Below are 13,913 nucleotides of genomic sequence, written 5' to 3'. Positions count from 1 at the left end.
TTGTAGTATGGATTCCATCTAGGTCACCATCGTGTCACTGTTATACAGTACAGGCTGGCCCAGAAACTGTGAACTGCGAAATTCCCCAACATGAAAACAACCCCCTTCAAAAGACGTCGTAATTCCAGGTTGGAATACACCAATTCTATTGTCCTGTACAAGGGTCCAGGCACAGGAATTACTGACAAAACAGACTTTGATGCTCCATACAGGGAACTGGAAATTAAAAATAAGAAAGGAAAGGACTCGAAATAGAGGCATACTCTCCGCAGAATACTCAGACTCCATTCTAAGTAACGGAGTTCCTTTTATCATTACTGAATTTGTTTTGTGGCATAACTATAACCAGCAGCTCACTTTACTTCTTTTGGTGAAAGGATTCAAAATCCCAAGTTAAGTTGAATTGTTGGAGTCAATAGGAAAGCTGAAGCCCTTCTGATAACACATGTACTGAATTTAATTGAGTCAGTTTATTTCAGTTTTTTGACTGGGAGTTTATTGGAGAAGATATTAGATTAGTAAGAAATGCAGTTGTCAAGGTATTTTTTTCAATTCATTCTCAGGATGTGGGTGTCGCTGGCAAAGCTGGCATTTATTGCCCATCCATATTGATACAACTGAAAGGATTGTTAGGAAACTTCAGAGGGCAGTTAAGAGTCAACCATGTTGCTGTGGGCCTGGAGTCACATATAGGCCAGACCATGTAAAGACGGCAGGTTTCCTTCCCTAAAGGGCATCAGTGAACCAGTTGGGATTTTTAAGACAATCTGACAGCTTCATGGTCATTTTTACTATTACCAGAGTTAATTTCCAGATTTTTTTTTAACTGAATTCAAATTCTTAAACTGCCATGGTGTGATTTGAAGTCACATTCTCTGGATTGTTGGTCCAGGTCTCTGGATTACTATTCCAGTGACATAAGCATTCTATAGTTGTGGCTATCGGATATGACGTTATTTTACCTACCAAAAACAGTGTCAGCTGAAAATGCATCAAGAGGTTTTTAATATTTCAGATTCTTCTCTGAGATTCACTGGTGACAGCTACATGAAGTATCGTTATGTGGATGAAGAACATCCAGTGAAGACAGCGATCTATTTCCGAATGCTGACTCTCCAGTCAGAGGCAGTAGTGATATACACCAATGGAACTGACTCCAGTCGTCTAGAGGTAAAAGCACAACCAAATCAATCTCCTTAGGATTCAATGACCATTTAAACATTAGGCCAGACAAACAATAAAGTTGAATTGTAGATTTTTTTGTGACAAAATAAGGAGTTTTGCTTTTGGCTAGTTCGGTGTCTAATAGATGCTCATCTTACCTAATCCTATAGAACTTAGGTGCAAGTTGGCAAGAGTGAAAGCATAGAGACCCCCCCACCCCCCACATGTGTGTATGTGCAGGGAAACTGCTTAAATTTAACCAGCTAAAGGCCATGCAGCTTACACACATGGAGCAATGTTGGGCTTGTTGCTACTTGTTCAGCCAGGCCTACCCTACCCTACCCTGTTGCGATAGTGGCTTGCATGGTTATCTAGAGCCACATTAGAAGAATCTTAACCCCTGGTGACGTCTACCCCTCCAGGTCCCATTGATGAGCTAGGCTGACTGGTCATTTATCAACAGTGCCCTGGAATACTGCAGACCTGCCTGGCTCACATGTCAGATTACCGAGTCTATCACACTGGTCTAACTCAATTCCAACATTCATCAACGGATGTGTGATCTTAGAGCCATCTGGACTCCTGAGAGTTTACAATCGGCCAAGGCTCTGCTTTTCACACTTAGCACACCCTCCTGAAGAGGATAGTCATTAGGTGGTCATTGAGCAACTGATAAGTTTAGGTTTGAGGCTTTGCTAAGTGGACAATAGGTAAGAGCAAATCCTCACAAGCAGCATCGTGAACAGCACAACTAACCGCAACCTATGTGAGTGTATTGCCACCACCCTGACCACAGCATAGACAAACACATTATTTCATAGAACAATGGTTCCATCAGTTGAAGGTACGGGTCTTCAGCAGCAGCCCATTGACTCTCTGTAACCATAAATACTGAATCCTGTTCAGTATATAGAGAATAGCAATCAGATTATTTATAATATTTTTGTTATATTTTTTAGATTACTATAGGGCAAAGCTCTGGGCCTTAATGCTTACGATTGTTGCAACAATCCCTGCACATATACACAAAGCAGCAACTGAAGTCTTTCCCAGATACAAGGCCTAGTAAAGTTTGTGTTAGTTTAGTGGTACAGCATCTTTCACAGGCCGAGTGGCACCCTTGGATATTGGATGGTTACTCATTGTTAACCAACTCATTGTTGGTTATAAATCATCAAATGGCAGGCTGTCTGCTTTTCTTATTCTAAAATTAAGCCTTGTTACATTTGGCCGCATAAAACATAATAATCAATAATTGTGTTATTGGGTGCCTGAGAACCCTGGCCCTATCAGTGTAGTTATTGTCGACAAAATGAACACTGTCAAGAAGCTTAAGCGTGTGACTGGGGAGGCGGATCAAATGAGATTGGAGGGAAACTGAGAAGATTGAACAGGAAGGGCCACTGGGATCAGGGAAACGAACAAGACCAAGGAGGAAGAAGGTAATGAAGGATGCAAGACCAGTGGGAGGACGACTGTTGTAGATACCTGAGGGGAGGACTGATGGGCAGGAAGATGCCAATATACTGAAGAGAGTGAAAGAGGGTAGAGCAAAAATGGTGAGAAAGGAGATGGTAGAAGGAGCAACTCTGCTGAAACCAGAGAGGAACTGATGAGACTGGAAATCAGGCGATAGAATGGGAAGAGGGTGATGAGGCTGCATAGAAGGTACTACTTTAACAAAAAAAGGAATGCACGGAACCATTATTTCCAGAAATCTTGTAGAGTGTACTGTGGCAGGAACACCTTTTTAAATCTCTCTTCTGATTATGTTTTACAGATTACCAATGGAGATCTGATGTTCACTTATGTCTGTGATGGAAAGAGTAGGGTCTTGTCAGTGAACAACATACCAGTCAACAATGGGGTGTGGCATTCAGTTGTAGTTGAGGTAACCGAGATATCTGCAAAGCTGGTCCTGGACACAATGCACATAGCCTCTGTCGCACTGTCGGAGACATGTCGGAGAAATGGTTTTGTGTTCTTCGGTGGTAAAGTTCAAGAGGACAACTTGGGACTCAATAATCACAGACAAGTAATCAGGGGGTTCAAAGGCTGCCTTGGCTCCATTAGATTCCAGAGTGATGACATCACAAAAAATGATGAAACAAGTGAGCCGTATGTTGTAGTTGAAACGTCTGTAGGAATCGAAGCCTGTTGTCCCCCGATTGAAGTATGTTCGAATGCACCATGTCAAAATGGGGGCACGTGCACTGAAATTCCATCTGGAGGTGAGTAATGAGCACATCAGAAAAAGACACAAGCAAAACCTTTGGGCGAGCATTTTACCCTGGCTGCAGTAGAGTTAAAGGTCAACTCTTAAGCTCACCTGATAGTTAAGCGAGTTTATCCAGTGAGTAATAAACCCCTGTCCCAGTTGAATCAACTGCTGACATTCATTTTCTAGACTCACCTATGGAGAATGGTTGCTTGGGTGATGCCTTTGGATCCATATCCTAGTGGAAGTCAAAACCTTTGAGGGGAAGGATGGGAGAAAATTGGCACAGAAAAAGAAGGGGAAACAGCTACTATGGCAGGTTATTGTATGAATAGATAAATATTATTCTTTTCATGTCTTTAATCCAGGATATTTTTGCAAGTGTCCAAAGAACATCCTTGGTGTGCATTGTGAACTAATCGATCATCCCTGCCTCTCACAGCCCTGTTTATATAGTGGGTCCTGCATCCCACAAAGGAGTGGCTACACCTGCAACTGCACAAAGGAATATTCAGGACCAAGGTAAAGAACAGTACCTGGGCACAATTCCCTAAACCTGCTCCTTCCAATTCCTTATTAACAATGAGAAGGATCATAAACTGTAGTGGACCCAAGTACAAGTCACACATCGGCTAGGTTCAGGTTGCATTTCTATCTGTGGTGACATGTTGCTTTATTGCTTGAAACATAACACCAAATTTCAGAATACAGAGTTCTCTTTGTATATCCCTCAACTGATTAACATACCAAATGCCTGTCTAACTCCCACTTAAAATTACTGGTGCTATCAGCCTCAATCATTCCAAACATTCATCATCCTCTGTGTGAAATAGTTATATCTGATCAGTCCATACCCCCAAATTCTTTTCATGTGCTATATCCTGTAGACTAACATAATTTAGTTTTGTAGTTCAATGTTTAATCTGCTTTGGTAGTCTCATCACTTTGAACTGTTTTACATTGAATTTTTCAACCCAACTTCCAAAGCTATCTAGATCCCTGTGCACCTGAACAGCCTGCTAGAATTACATAGGGGATGATTTTAGGAGGCAATTGCGGGTACAATGCGGGCAGGGGGGCTCCGAAAATCGCAGAAATCCCGTCCAGGTTCGGAAGCCGGCTCCAACCCACCAACCTCCAAGTTTCCCAGGGAAACTGTGTGCGCACGGGCAACCCGAAAACAGAAGTCGGCAGGATGACAGTTAAAGAGCCAAATGTACCTCATTGAGGTACTTAAGGCACTTAACCTGTGACAGATTAAATACTTAGAAAGATTTTTAACTCACCTGGGCGGCTTACCCACTGCTTCTGATTTGCCAGATCAGGCAAAATGAAACTAAATAAATTAAATAAAAAACCATGAAAGGAAGTGAAAACACTAAATGAATCTACCATTGAAACCTGCTCCGATGTCCGATGTCTTCTGCTCCGATGTCCCCCTCTTCACGCCCCCCACCGCTGTGCCACCGATCTTCTCCCAATCTTCCCTTCTCACCCCGATCTTCCCCTTTCTGCCCCCGATCTATCCCTCTCCCCCCTGATCTTCCCCTTCCCCCCCAATCTATCCCTCTCCCCCCGATCTTCCCCCCTCCACCCCCCACCCCGGTCTTCCAGTCCAGTGCCAGATCTTCCATTCCCCCCCCCCCCCCCCCGCGATCTTCCATTCCAGAGCCGGATGCATCTCGCTCTCTCTCGCGCCCACCCCCCACCTCGCGTTGCAGCTCCTGGCGCGAAACCCGGAGAGGACGTTAATCATTATCAATCATCGTCTGATTGCATCAGAAACGGTAAGTTTTGTTCATGGTGGGTTTGCCACGCGCACCTTCACAGCCACTCCCCCCTCTCCTCCCCCCCCCCCCCCCCCCCGCCAACCCGCCACCATTTCAAAATCGAGCCCATAGAACCTACAGCACAGAAACAGGCCATTTGGTCCAACTGGTCTATGCCACACTATGTTCATACTCCACACAGGTTTCCTCCCACTCTAATTACCTCTTTCCACCATGCCCCTGTATCCCTCTATTCCCTTCTCCCTCATGTATGCATTAAGCTTCCACTTAACTGTATCATTGCTATCTGCTTCAACCATTCAATGTGGCAGTGAGCTCCACATCCTCAGCACTCTCTGTGTAAAGAAATTCCTCCTAGATTCTTTATTTGATCTGTTGGTGACTACCTTACAATTATGTCCCCTTGTTCTGGACTCACCCACAAGTGGAAGCAGTTTCTACATGTCCGTCCTATCGAACAACTTCATAATTTTATAGACCTCTATCAGGTCTCTTCTTAGTCTTCTCTTTTCCAGAGAAAAGAGTCCCAGCCTGCTCAATTTTTCCTGATAGTTTCATCCTTTCAATTATGGTGAAACTTGAAGTAATTTTTCAATTGAAGATACAAATTTAAAAATAAAAAGACTAGGTTTGGCACCTTCTGTTCAAACTTGTTCCCCATATCCATATGAAAATATCTATAATATATTAAAAATGTTATATAATAAAACACACTCGTATATAATGTTGTAATATTTGCCTCATGGAGATCCGTTATTTTCAATCTCCTTCCCTCCAGAGGTACTCCAATGACACCAGTTATGGGAAGGGACCTGTGTATCCTTGGAGCAACTGGTCTGGGTGCCAATCAGAAGCTGCCCAACATTGTAAAGATCTCCACATTGTAAAGAGCTGAGTGTGTAGCATTACCCATCCAGTAGTGTTTACTTTCAGGTTTGAGTGGCTCCAGATCAGCTCTCATGCCAGCCTGAAATGTCAACCACCATTAAAATGCAGCCACCATTGAAATGCATGGTCACACAGTTCCCTCTTTGTAAAGATGGAGGAATTCTCTAAACAGAAAACACTGCTCCTAGATGTTCCTTTCCTTTAATAAGTACCTTCATAACTCAAGAAAATCAATTGAAGGTCTTTGCGTTGCCCTTTGTCACTGTGAAATATGATTGCCTTTGTCGCCTATTCACATGTCTTATAAATCAGGATTATTTGGAAATGACCCCATTCAGAAGTGGCTTTGGTGCTGTTCTCTAATGGGTTTTGCTGTTAATGTTTCTATTGAACTGAGGAAGACATCATAGCCGTGATCATCCTGTCCTCACATGACACCCATACAGGCATACTTTCAACAGCACGGACATGGGTGATTCTGACTCTGAACCATTGGGAGGGGAGGGCCCCCCCATTACTGCTTCTAACGGCAGTTTGTTTTTGATTTCCCAGGTGCGAAGAGGATTTCAATGAATGTCTGAAGCAGCCTTGCCGGAACAATGGTAGCTGTGAGAACTTCCATGGTTCCTTTAACTGCAGCTGTGTGCCTGGATACACTGGTATATTATGTGAGACATGGTCGAAGGGACTCTTGCAGAGCTCTCCGATAGTCATCAGCCACTATGAAATTATCGAAATAGCAGTAGCGGTGCTGGTGGTCTGCATTTTAGTTGCACTGTTCGTCATCTTCCGTAAGTTTAAGTGCAAAAACAAGAAGCAATCCTCCCTAACCGTTCTGGGCAGTAACGAGCTGTCAAAGGGTGAAACCATAAAGAATAGTTGCTGTGATTCACATTCATCTGCGCTCATCCCACTCAACATTCTCAAGGGGTCCACGTACGACTTAGACCGAGATTCTTACCAAGGATTCGGATCACAGGGATATCCAGACCTCAACACGTTCAACCCGGTGAACAGCAAATGCAGGGCAACAGTCGTGTGCAGTGTGGCACCTAACCTTCCACCTCCTCCCTCCTCTAACTCAGATAACGAATCTATACCAAAAACAACCTGGGAGTGTGAGTACGAGGGTGAGAACAGTCAATGTTTACTACCTTTGGGATCTTTCTATTTAATCAAAGCGTAAACATGATATTAGCATAATTATCTCAAATGTATTTTAGAGATGGTCTTCCCAGGGTCACCTGATAGGTCAGTGAGTTTATCCAGCGAGGAGCTGAGCCGTGCAGATCAGGAAATTTCCCAGATTTGGTGCCAAGCATATGCTGAGTTAACTGCTTGGGCTGCAGTAGGGCTCTGAAATTGGTCTCAGTGTCCCAATGGGCATAGAATGGGCATATACGACCATTCCTTCATCGTCATCAGGTCAATATCCTGGAATTCCCTACCTAACACCATTGTCGGAGCACCATTACTCCAAGGACTGCAGCACTTCAAGAAGGTGACACAGCACCACTTTCTCAGGATAGCTAGGGGTGGGCAATAAATGTGGCCTTGCCAGCATCGCCTACATGCCAAAAACAAACATTTTAAAAAAGAAACATTAAAGGGACACCATTTTTCTTTGTTTATTTGCAAAGACAAGGCCGGATAAAATGCATCAATCTATATACCGTCAGGATCAAAATGGTGCACAACTCTTTTGGTTCTGCTCAAATAAAATACATTTGCCAAATACCTTTTTCAGGAAGACAGTTCCCCTTTAAATTCTGATTTCTGTATTGTGTTCTTAGAATGACATTCCTGGGAGGCCTCTAATGCTTGCTCTACCTGAGAGCCTTGAAGATCGAACCTGTCCTGACCTGCAGCAGGGATTCCTAAAACTGGATTCAATCACAGTCAGGTCCCATGCCACTGCTCCCTGCATTTAAACACCAGTCGAAGAGTATCTATTCACAAATAGTATCTAATACCTTTTGAGACCAATAATGAACTAAAAGATTATGGGGATAATTTTCAACCCTGCCACCTGGGAGGTAAACCCGTTGTGGAACCCGCCCAATTTTCGTTCTGAAACGGGTGGACAATCCACTCTGCCAGGTTACCGCCTAGGGAGCAAAGTTGAAAATGACCCCCTAGAACTCTGGTTGTGTGCACCTGTTCTATTGGGTGAGGCAAATTGGGGGAATTTTGTTTGGAAAAAAATGAATCTGGTTCAGGAGGCCTTTACTGAAGGTGTGTTGTGTTTCTTCCCTTTTAATCTTTGTCGTTATGCCTTTAAACATTTAATAGATGGCCATCTAGTAATTGTGAAGATTGTACATTTTCAATTGACCATATCCGCAACAGTTTTTTGGGGGAGAGTTCCAGAAGTTGTTTGTTTTTCCAAATGTTGGGATTCAACAAACAAAGCTTATGTGCATGCACAAAACGTGTATGTGTACATCCCTCAATTCCCTCATCTCCCTACACACCCCTCTGTGATATAGCACTGCTGGAATCCTCCTTTTATTTTTCACTATTTTACAGGTGCCAGTGAGCCTCTGGTACCATAAGCAAAAACCATTATTCATGTATGAGCCTTGGCAGTAAATGTTAGTAGGCTGTTTGACTGGAACAAAAACAAGGAATTACATCAAGCCTGATCTTGTCCTGACCCAGCAATTGCCAGGGGTCATGAGAAAGCAATCGGGAACAGGAGCCCTGACCAATTTTTCCTCACTGTAAACCAGTGATAATAAGGCCAATCCTAGCAACCCCATTGCCATTGGAGTTGATAGGGCATATAGAGAAAATATATCCTCTGGTGGGGGAGTCCAGAACAAGGGGGATAACCTTAAAATTAGAGCTAGGCTGTTCACGGGTGATGTCAGAAAGCACTTCCTCAAACAAAGGCAAGTGGAAATCTGGAACTCTCTTCCCCAAAAAACTTTTGAGGCTAGGTCAATTGAAAATTTTGTTAGGCAAGGGTATTAAGGGTTACGAAACCCAGGCAGGTAGATGGAGTTAAGATACAGATCAGCCATGATCTAATTGAATGATGGAACAGGCTCAAAGGCCTACTCCTGTTCCTATGTTCCATCCAAGCTGATATCATCTTAAGTTTGGACAGACCAGGAATCTAACCCTGGGGCCTTGTTGATTTGTATGACACAGCTACTTGATAAATTTATTGAGCCATTGGGCACTTACAACAGCCTGTATTTTTTTGACAGTTGTTGCTCCACCATTATTACACTCCCTATAGCTCCTCAGGGCTTGGTGTTAGCTTTCTTGCAGGTCGGGTCCTGTTGGTGAATTGGAGCCTCCTTTATAGATTGTTTTGAATGTAGAAGCATTGGTATAAAAAAGGGAGAAAATAAAGGAAGCAAAGAAGCAAATAGAAAATATTAAACAAAAGACATAAAGCAGAAAATAAATCAGATAGATATAAATCAAAAGCAAATATGAAAATGAAAAGAAATCCTCAAAATTGAAGAAGGAAAACAGGAAAATAGAGAGAAAGAAAATCTTGCTGAGATTCTTCAGAGGACAGGATGAGCCAGTCAACTGGCAGTATGTATAGGACAGTGGATCTGAAGTTCATGACTTGTGTCGGGCAGTATGGGGCTGTTAGCTGGTAGCATCAAGGTGGATAGTTTGAGCTTGTCAGGTGGCACCCTGTAGAAGGCAGTATGGATAGGTCTGTCAGTTATCAACCTGCAGAGGGCAGTATGGTCCTATCAGTTAACAACAATGTGCATGTTTTAGATAATAAAAGCAGAAAATGCTGGAAACACTCGACAAGTCCGACACAGCATCTGTGGAGAGAAGTGACAAGTTAACAATTCAGACATAACTCTTCAGCAGAACCAGAAGATATTCAGATGAACAGCTTATAAGAAAAAATAGGAGTGAGGGAAAGGGGGAGGAATTCACACACAAGGAAAGAGAAAGAATGAGCTGTAAAGTGATTAGGCAGAGAACAGGAGATGGTTAACTCGCAGAAGTGATAATAGCGAAAGACAAAAGTAGGCATGATGAGCAAAATTAGAGAAATAAAAGATATGTACCAGATCCAGAGAATGTGTGAATAGTTAAAGCAGGTTAGCCATGTTGGAGAGGGAGCATGAAAACCTGGCAAAGCGGACCGACCTGGAGTGGCCCAGGAGTCTGGTGGAAGGATTCTCATCCCAAGCACCAACCCCCAGTTCGAAGGCGGGGGGGTGGTGGTGGTTGCTGGGTCTAAATTGAACAGAAGGGAGAAAATATATAGCAAAATAAAAAACTTAGAACTGTCTTAATTCTTTTCGAAGATGCCTCTTGAATGTAGTTTGAATATAGTACAACAAAATTCTTTAAACTTTTTTTTTAAATTTCAGTGTATCATGGTGATCCTCCAACCTGGCCTCCCCAGTCCCAGTCATCAACAATACAGGAATATCCACGCTATGAAGGAATGGAAGAGAATCTCCCACGTCCGATGGGCAACGAGCACTTTGATATATACGATGGCTTCCCGTTCCCACTGGATTATTATCCCACACGAAGCAAGCGGGCACCCCTGCCTCCGCAGTATAACGATCAGGTCCTGGAAGACTTTCCCGACAGCGATCCGATGGCATTACTGCCAGCTCGTTGCCAGAATGAATACACTGCCATCAGCTACTACCCGGCCGAGCTGCTCAAAGCCCAGGTTCCAGGCATTCCCATGCAGCCCGGCTACAAGAAGGTTCACGTTCGTTTAAGTGTCGCCCAGCCGTCCTATGCAGAGTGCGGGCCTGTACACTCGCAAGCTGTGGTGCCCCATCAAGTCATGCCTACATGCTACGAGGATTCTGATCTGATGGAGAGTGACTATGGCAGCTGTGAAGAGGTAATGTTTTAATGGGAAGACTTTTTCATGTCTCTATCATGCACTATGACAGTTCAAAGCCACTGACACCCACTTGGTGCCCATTCTAAGACCACTGTAACAATTTCATTGCGGATACAAGTGGAATTATCGATTTGGCACCCTCTGGATAACAGGGCTGATTGACAGTGCCCCAGATTGACAGCCCTGCCACTACACGAATATTGCAGCAACAGAATGATATTAGTAAGGCTGCAGTAGAGGTGACATTATGTGGCTGTTGATACATGCAGAAAAAATGCATTGGACTGGCAAGACACTGGGAAAACAAACAAAATATTGTAACTTTTATGATTGTAATGTTATTGAAATTGTGGAAATCTAGTCTTTTTAGTAATACAAATATAATCTCTCCCCAACCATAAAAGTATTGAATTAATGAGAGACTGTGGACAATATTTCGTACTTTGTCTCTTTGCTAATGGATATTTGCACCAGGTATGGTGTTAATGGTTATGCACGTCTGAAAATACCATGAAAACCATTTAATATTTGTTATGTTTCACTGACACAGTTTGAATTCAGCATGTTGTGGGGGGCGGGAGGGGGTTTATAACATTGCAGCTGTTTATAGACTCATTTGATATTTTACATGGGAACTCACGCCACCTTCATCGTCAGAGTCAAGTAAGTTTTGCTCTGCATCTACCTGTCCTATTCCTGACCAGGGAATGAATCTTACTCATACTTGTTGCCTGAAAGAGAAAATATTCCATTCCCCAACATTCTTTACTTTGATAAGCACAAGATTCACAAAAGGATATACTAATTAATCAATGCTTGATAAATACAGGCAAGTCCTAAATATTCCTTTAATAATAAGCTTTCCAATTATAAACAATAGAGATTTGATGACGCAAACCCATTTGTATCCGAAATCCGTTTCTATAAACATCCAGAAATGGCTTCTGGGTATCTATTATGCAAATGTTAACATCACGAAGGACATTTTCTAACATCTGGCAGATGTCCTTATTAAAGCAAAGAATTATATTCAAATGAACAGAGCAGTAGTTTGGGGTAATGCAGGAGCTGGTGTGAATTGGTGCCAGTTTGAGGCTCTGAATCTGACATCCGTTCAGGGAAATGTCAAGAACAGGACTGCCACAGCAAACACACCTGTCACAGGTCATATTGCACTAAAATGAAAGGCAAATAGTCATTCATCATCAAAAATCTAATCAATTTTTTTAAACAGACCATACTTTCCAATACACAACCAAAACAAAAGCAATACTTTCACTTTGCCTGATGACCATCTTGGAACTGTGCTAGGAGAGGGAGCTGCGCCTACACATTCCTAGATTCTTGGTGACTGAGCCCTCCTCTCTAACAAAGCATTGCATAGGGATGAGTCATACTAAGAGCCTTACTACTGGATCAATACCTTTATGCTACCTTGGAGGAGTATGGACCAAGGACTAACCTCTTTGATGAGCTTCTTGGCCTGTCTTGAACAGTGAGAAAAGAGTAAGGTCTCATTATCTAAATACTGGAAGAATTATTGGTGAGAATTTCATTTTTACCTTTCAAAATAAAACTCTGACTAGAATCCAGATTGAACAGAAATACTCATTTAATATTGTCTGGAGTTTCCTGTTCTATTACTAACATTTTCAGTTTTATTACACATTGAGCCAGGACTTGTTTATATTATACACCTCCACAATCAAACAGTCAGTAATAGTGGTACACTCTTTCTCAAGCACTCATATCTGTGCACCACGCTGGTTTGGAACCAATTACTGTCAAACCATTGGGCTAACTTGGGGTTGAATGGCATTGAATATAAAGCAGCCTCCATTTGAGATTGCTATGACTTGCTGCCCTAAGAGTGACATATAAGCTTGGCTAATGGGCTTGAAGGCCACAGTTAAACAACTTGGTGGCTGTGTCTTTTAGGGTCATATGTTTTATGGAGGGGAGACTTCAAATGGATTCTGTGTTAGTGAAGATTCATACACAAATTGTGCTACATCAGAGAGCCTTATCTAGGGTCGTGCTGTAGAATGATCAAACTTTCCAGAATGTGGCAAGTTGCTAATCTCCTGAGTGAACACTGTAATGATAGAATGACACTGTAAAGTGATTTTGCCATTGGAGATCGAAGTTGTAGCATAATCATATTCCTGTTAGAATTGTAGACTTATTGTTGTGCTTTCTTCCCCATTTGAGTAAAATGTGATGACAGTGTATTTTATTTGTGCAGCCAGTGTTTAATATATTGTTCCTCTGTATGAGTTTGTACAGAAAGTGTTTCTCTTTTAATTTTGTATTAAATTCAATAAAATGTGGTTTTATTTTGATTACAGATCTTCAATATCTTGCATTTATTCAATTTATTTTTAATAGGTTGAGTTAACTCCAACCCAGTAAATTATTATCCTTCACAGGAGGACAGTGAGGAGACAAGAGAGCTAGTCCTTGGATAAATAAGATGGTGGGGATGGGGGGGATGATGGAAAGCGTAGAGGGGGTGGGGAGAGAAGATGAAGGAAGAGGGGAGGGAAGTGAATATGAGACCTACGAAACAGGTCATTGGCAAGTTGGGAGGGGAGAAAGGTCAGGTTCAAGGGAGAGGAGGGGTGGGAAGTGAAGCCGCAGCTAAACGGGAAGAGAAAGGGCAAGGCAGTAATGTGATGGCACTGGGAGGATAAGAGAGAAAGGGGGAAGCATAAGAAGGGATAATGGGATTGCAAGAGATAGGAGAGGGTGATGGTCAGAAGTAATGTAAAGCAGTTGCTGAGAAGAAGGCACAACGAAGAGTCTTGCGATATTCTTGTTATCAAGAGCACTTCCTGTTTAATTTTCAGAAACAGCTCTCAGACAAAATGATAACTGGCACGAGGAATTTCAATGCAAAATAAAGACAGCCTTATCTCAAAATTTAGCTCGAAGATTAAGAATGAGATTAGTTTGAAAGTATGCTTGTACTGCAGTATATTTAAAATCCAGCCAA

The 13,913-nt window shown here is 42.5% G+C and overlaps 1 protein-coding gene across 1 annotated transcript in view; it reads left to right on the top strand.

The window, feature by feature from the left end:
- The window catches only part of LOC137332335 (protocadherin Fat 1-like), a 140,300-nt gene extending 127,057 nt beyond the window's left edge, over positions 1-13,243 (top strand). Inside the window, exons 20-24 of the mRNA XM_067996083.1 lie at positions 1,016-1,170; positions 2,945-3,395; positions 3,751-3,904; positions 6,613-7,190; positions 10,422-13,243. Coding sequence (XP_067852184.1) covers positions 1,016-1,170; positions 2,945-3,395; positions 3,751-3,904; positions 6,613-7,190; positions 10,422-10,927 — 1,844 coding nt within the window. The 3' untranslated portion in view covers positions 10,928-13,243. The remainder of the gene's footprint in view (positions 1-1,015; positions 1,171-2,944; positions 3,396-3,750; positions 3,905-6,612; positions 7,191-10,421) is intronic.
- The last annotated feature ends 670 nt before the right edge of the window (positions 13,244-13,913 follow it).

This window comes from Heptranchias perlo, chromosome 14 (assembly GCF_035084215.1).
Source record: "Heptranchias perlo isolate sHepPer1 chromosome 14, sHepPer1.hap1, whole genome shotgun sequence".
Lineage (NCBI taxonomy): Eukaryota > Metazoa > Chordata > Chondrichthyes > Hexanchiformes > Hexanchidae > Heptranchias > Heptranchias perlo.
This window is presented reverse-complemented; position numbering and strand designations above follow the sequence as displayed.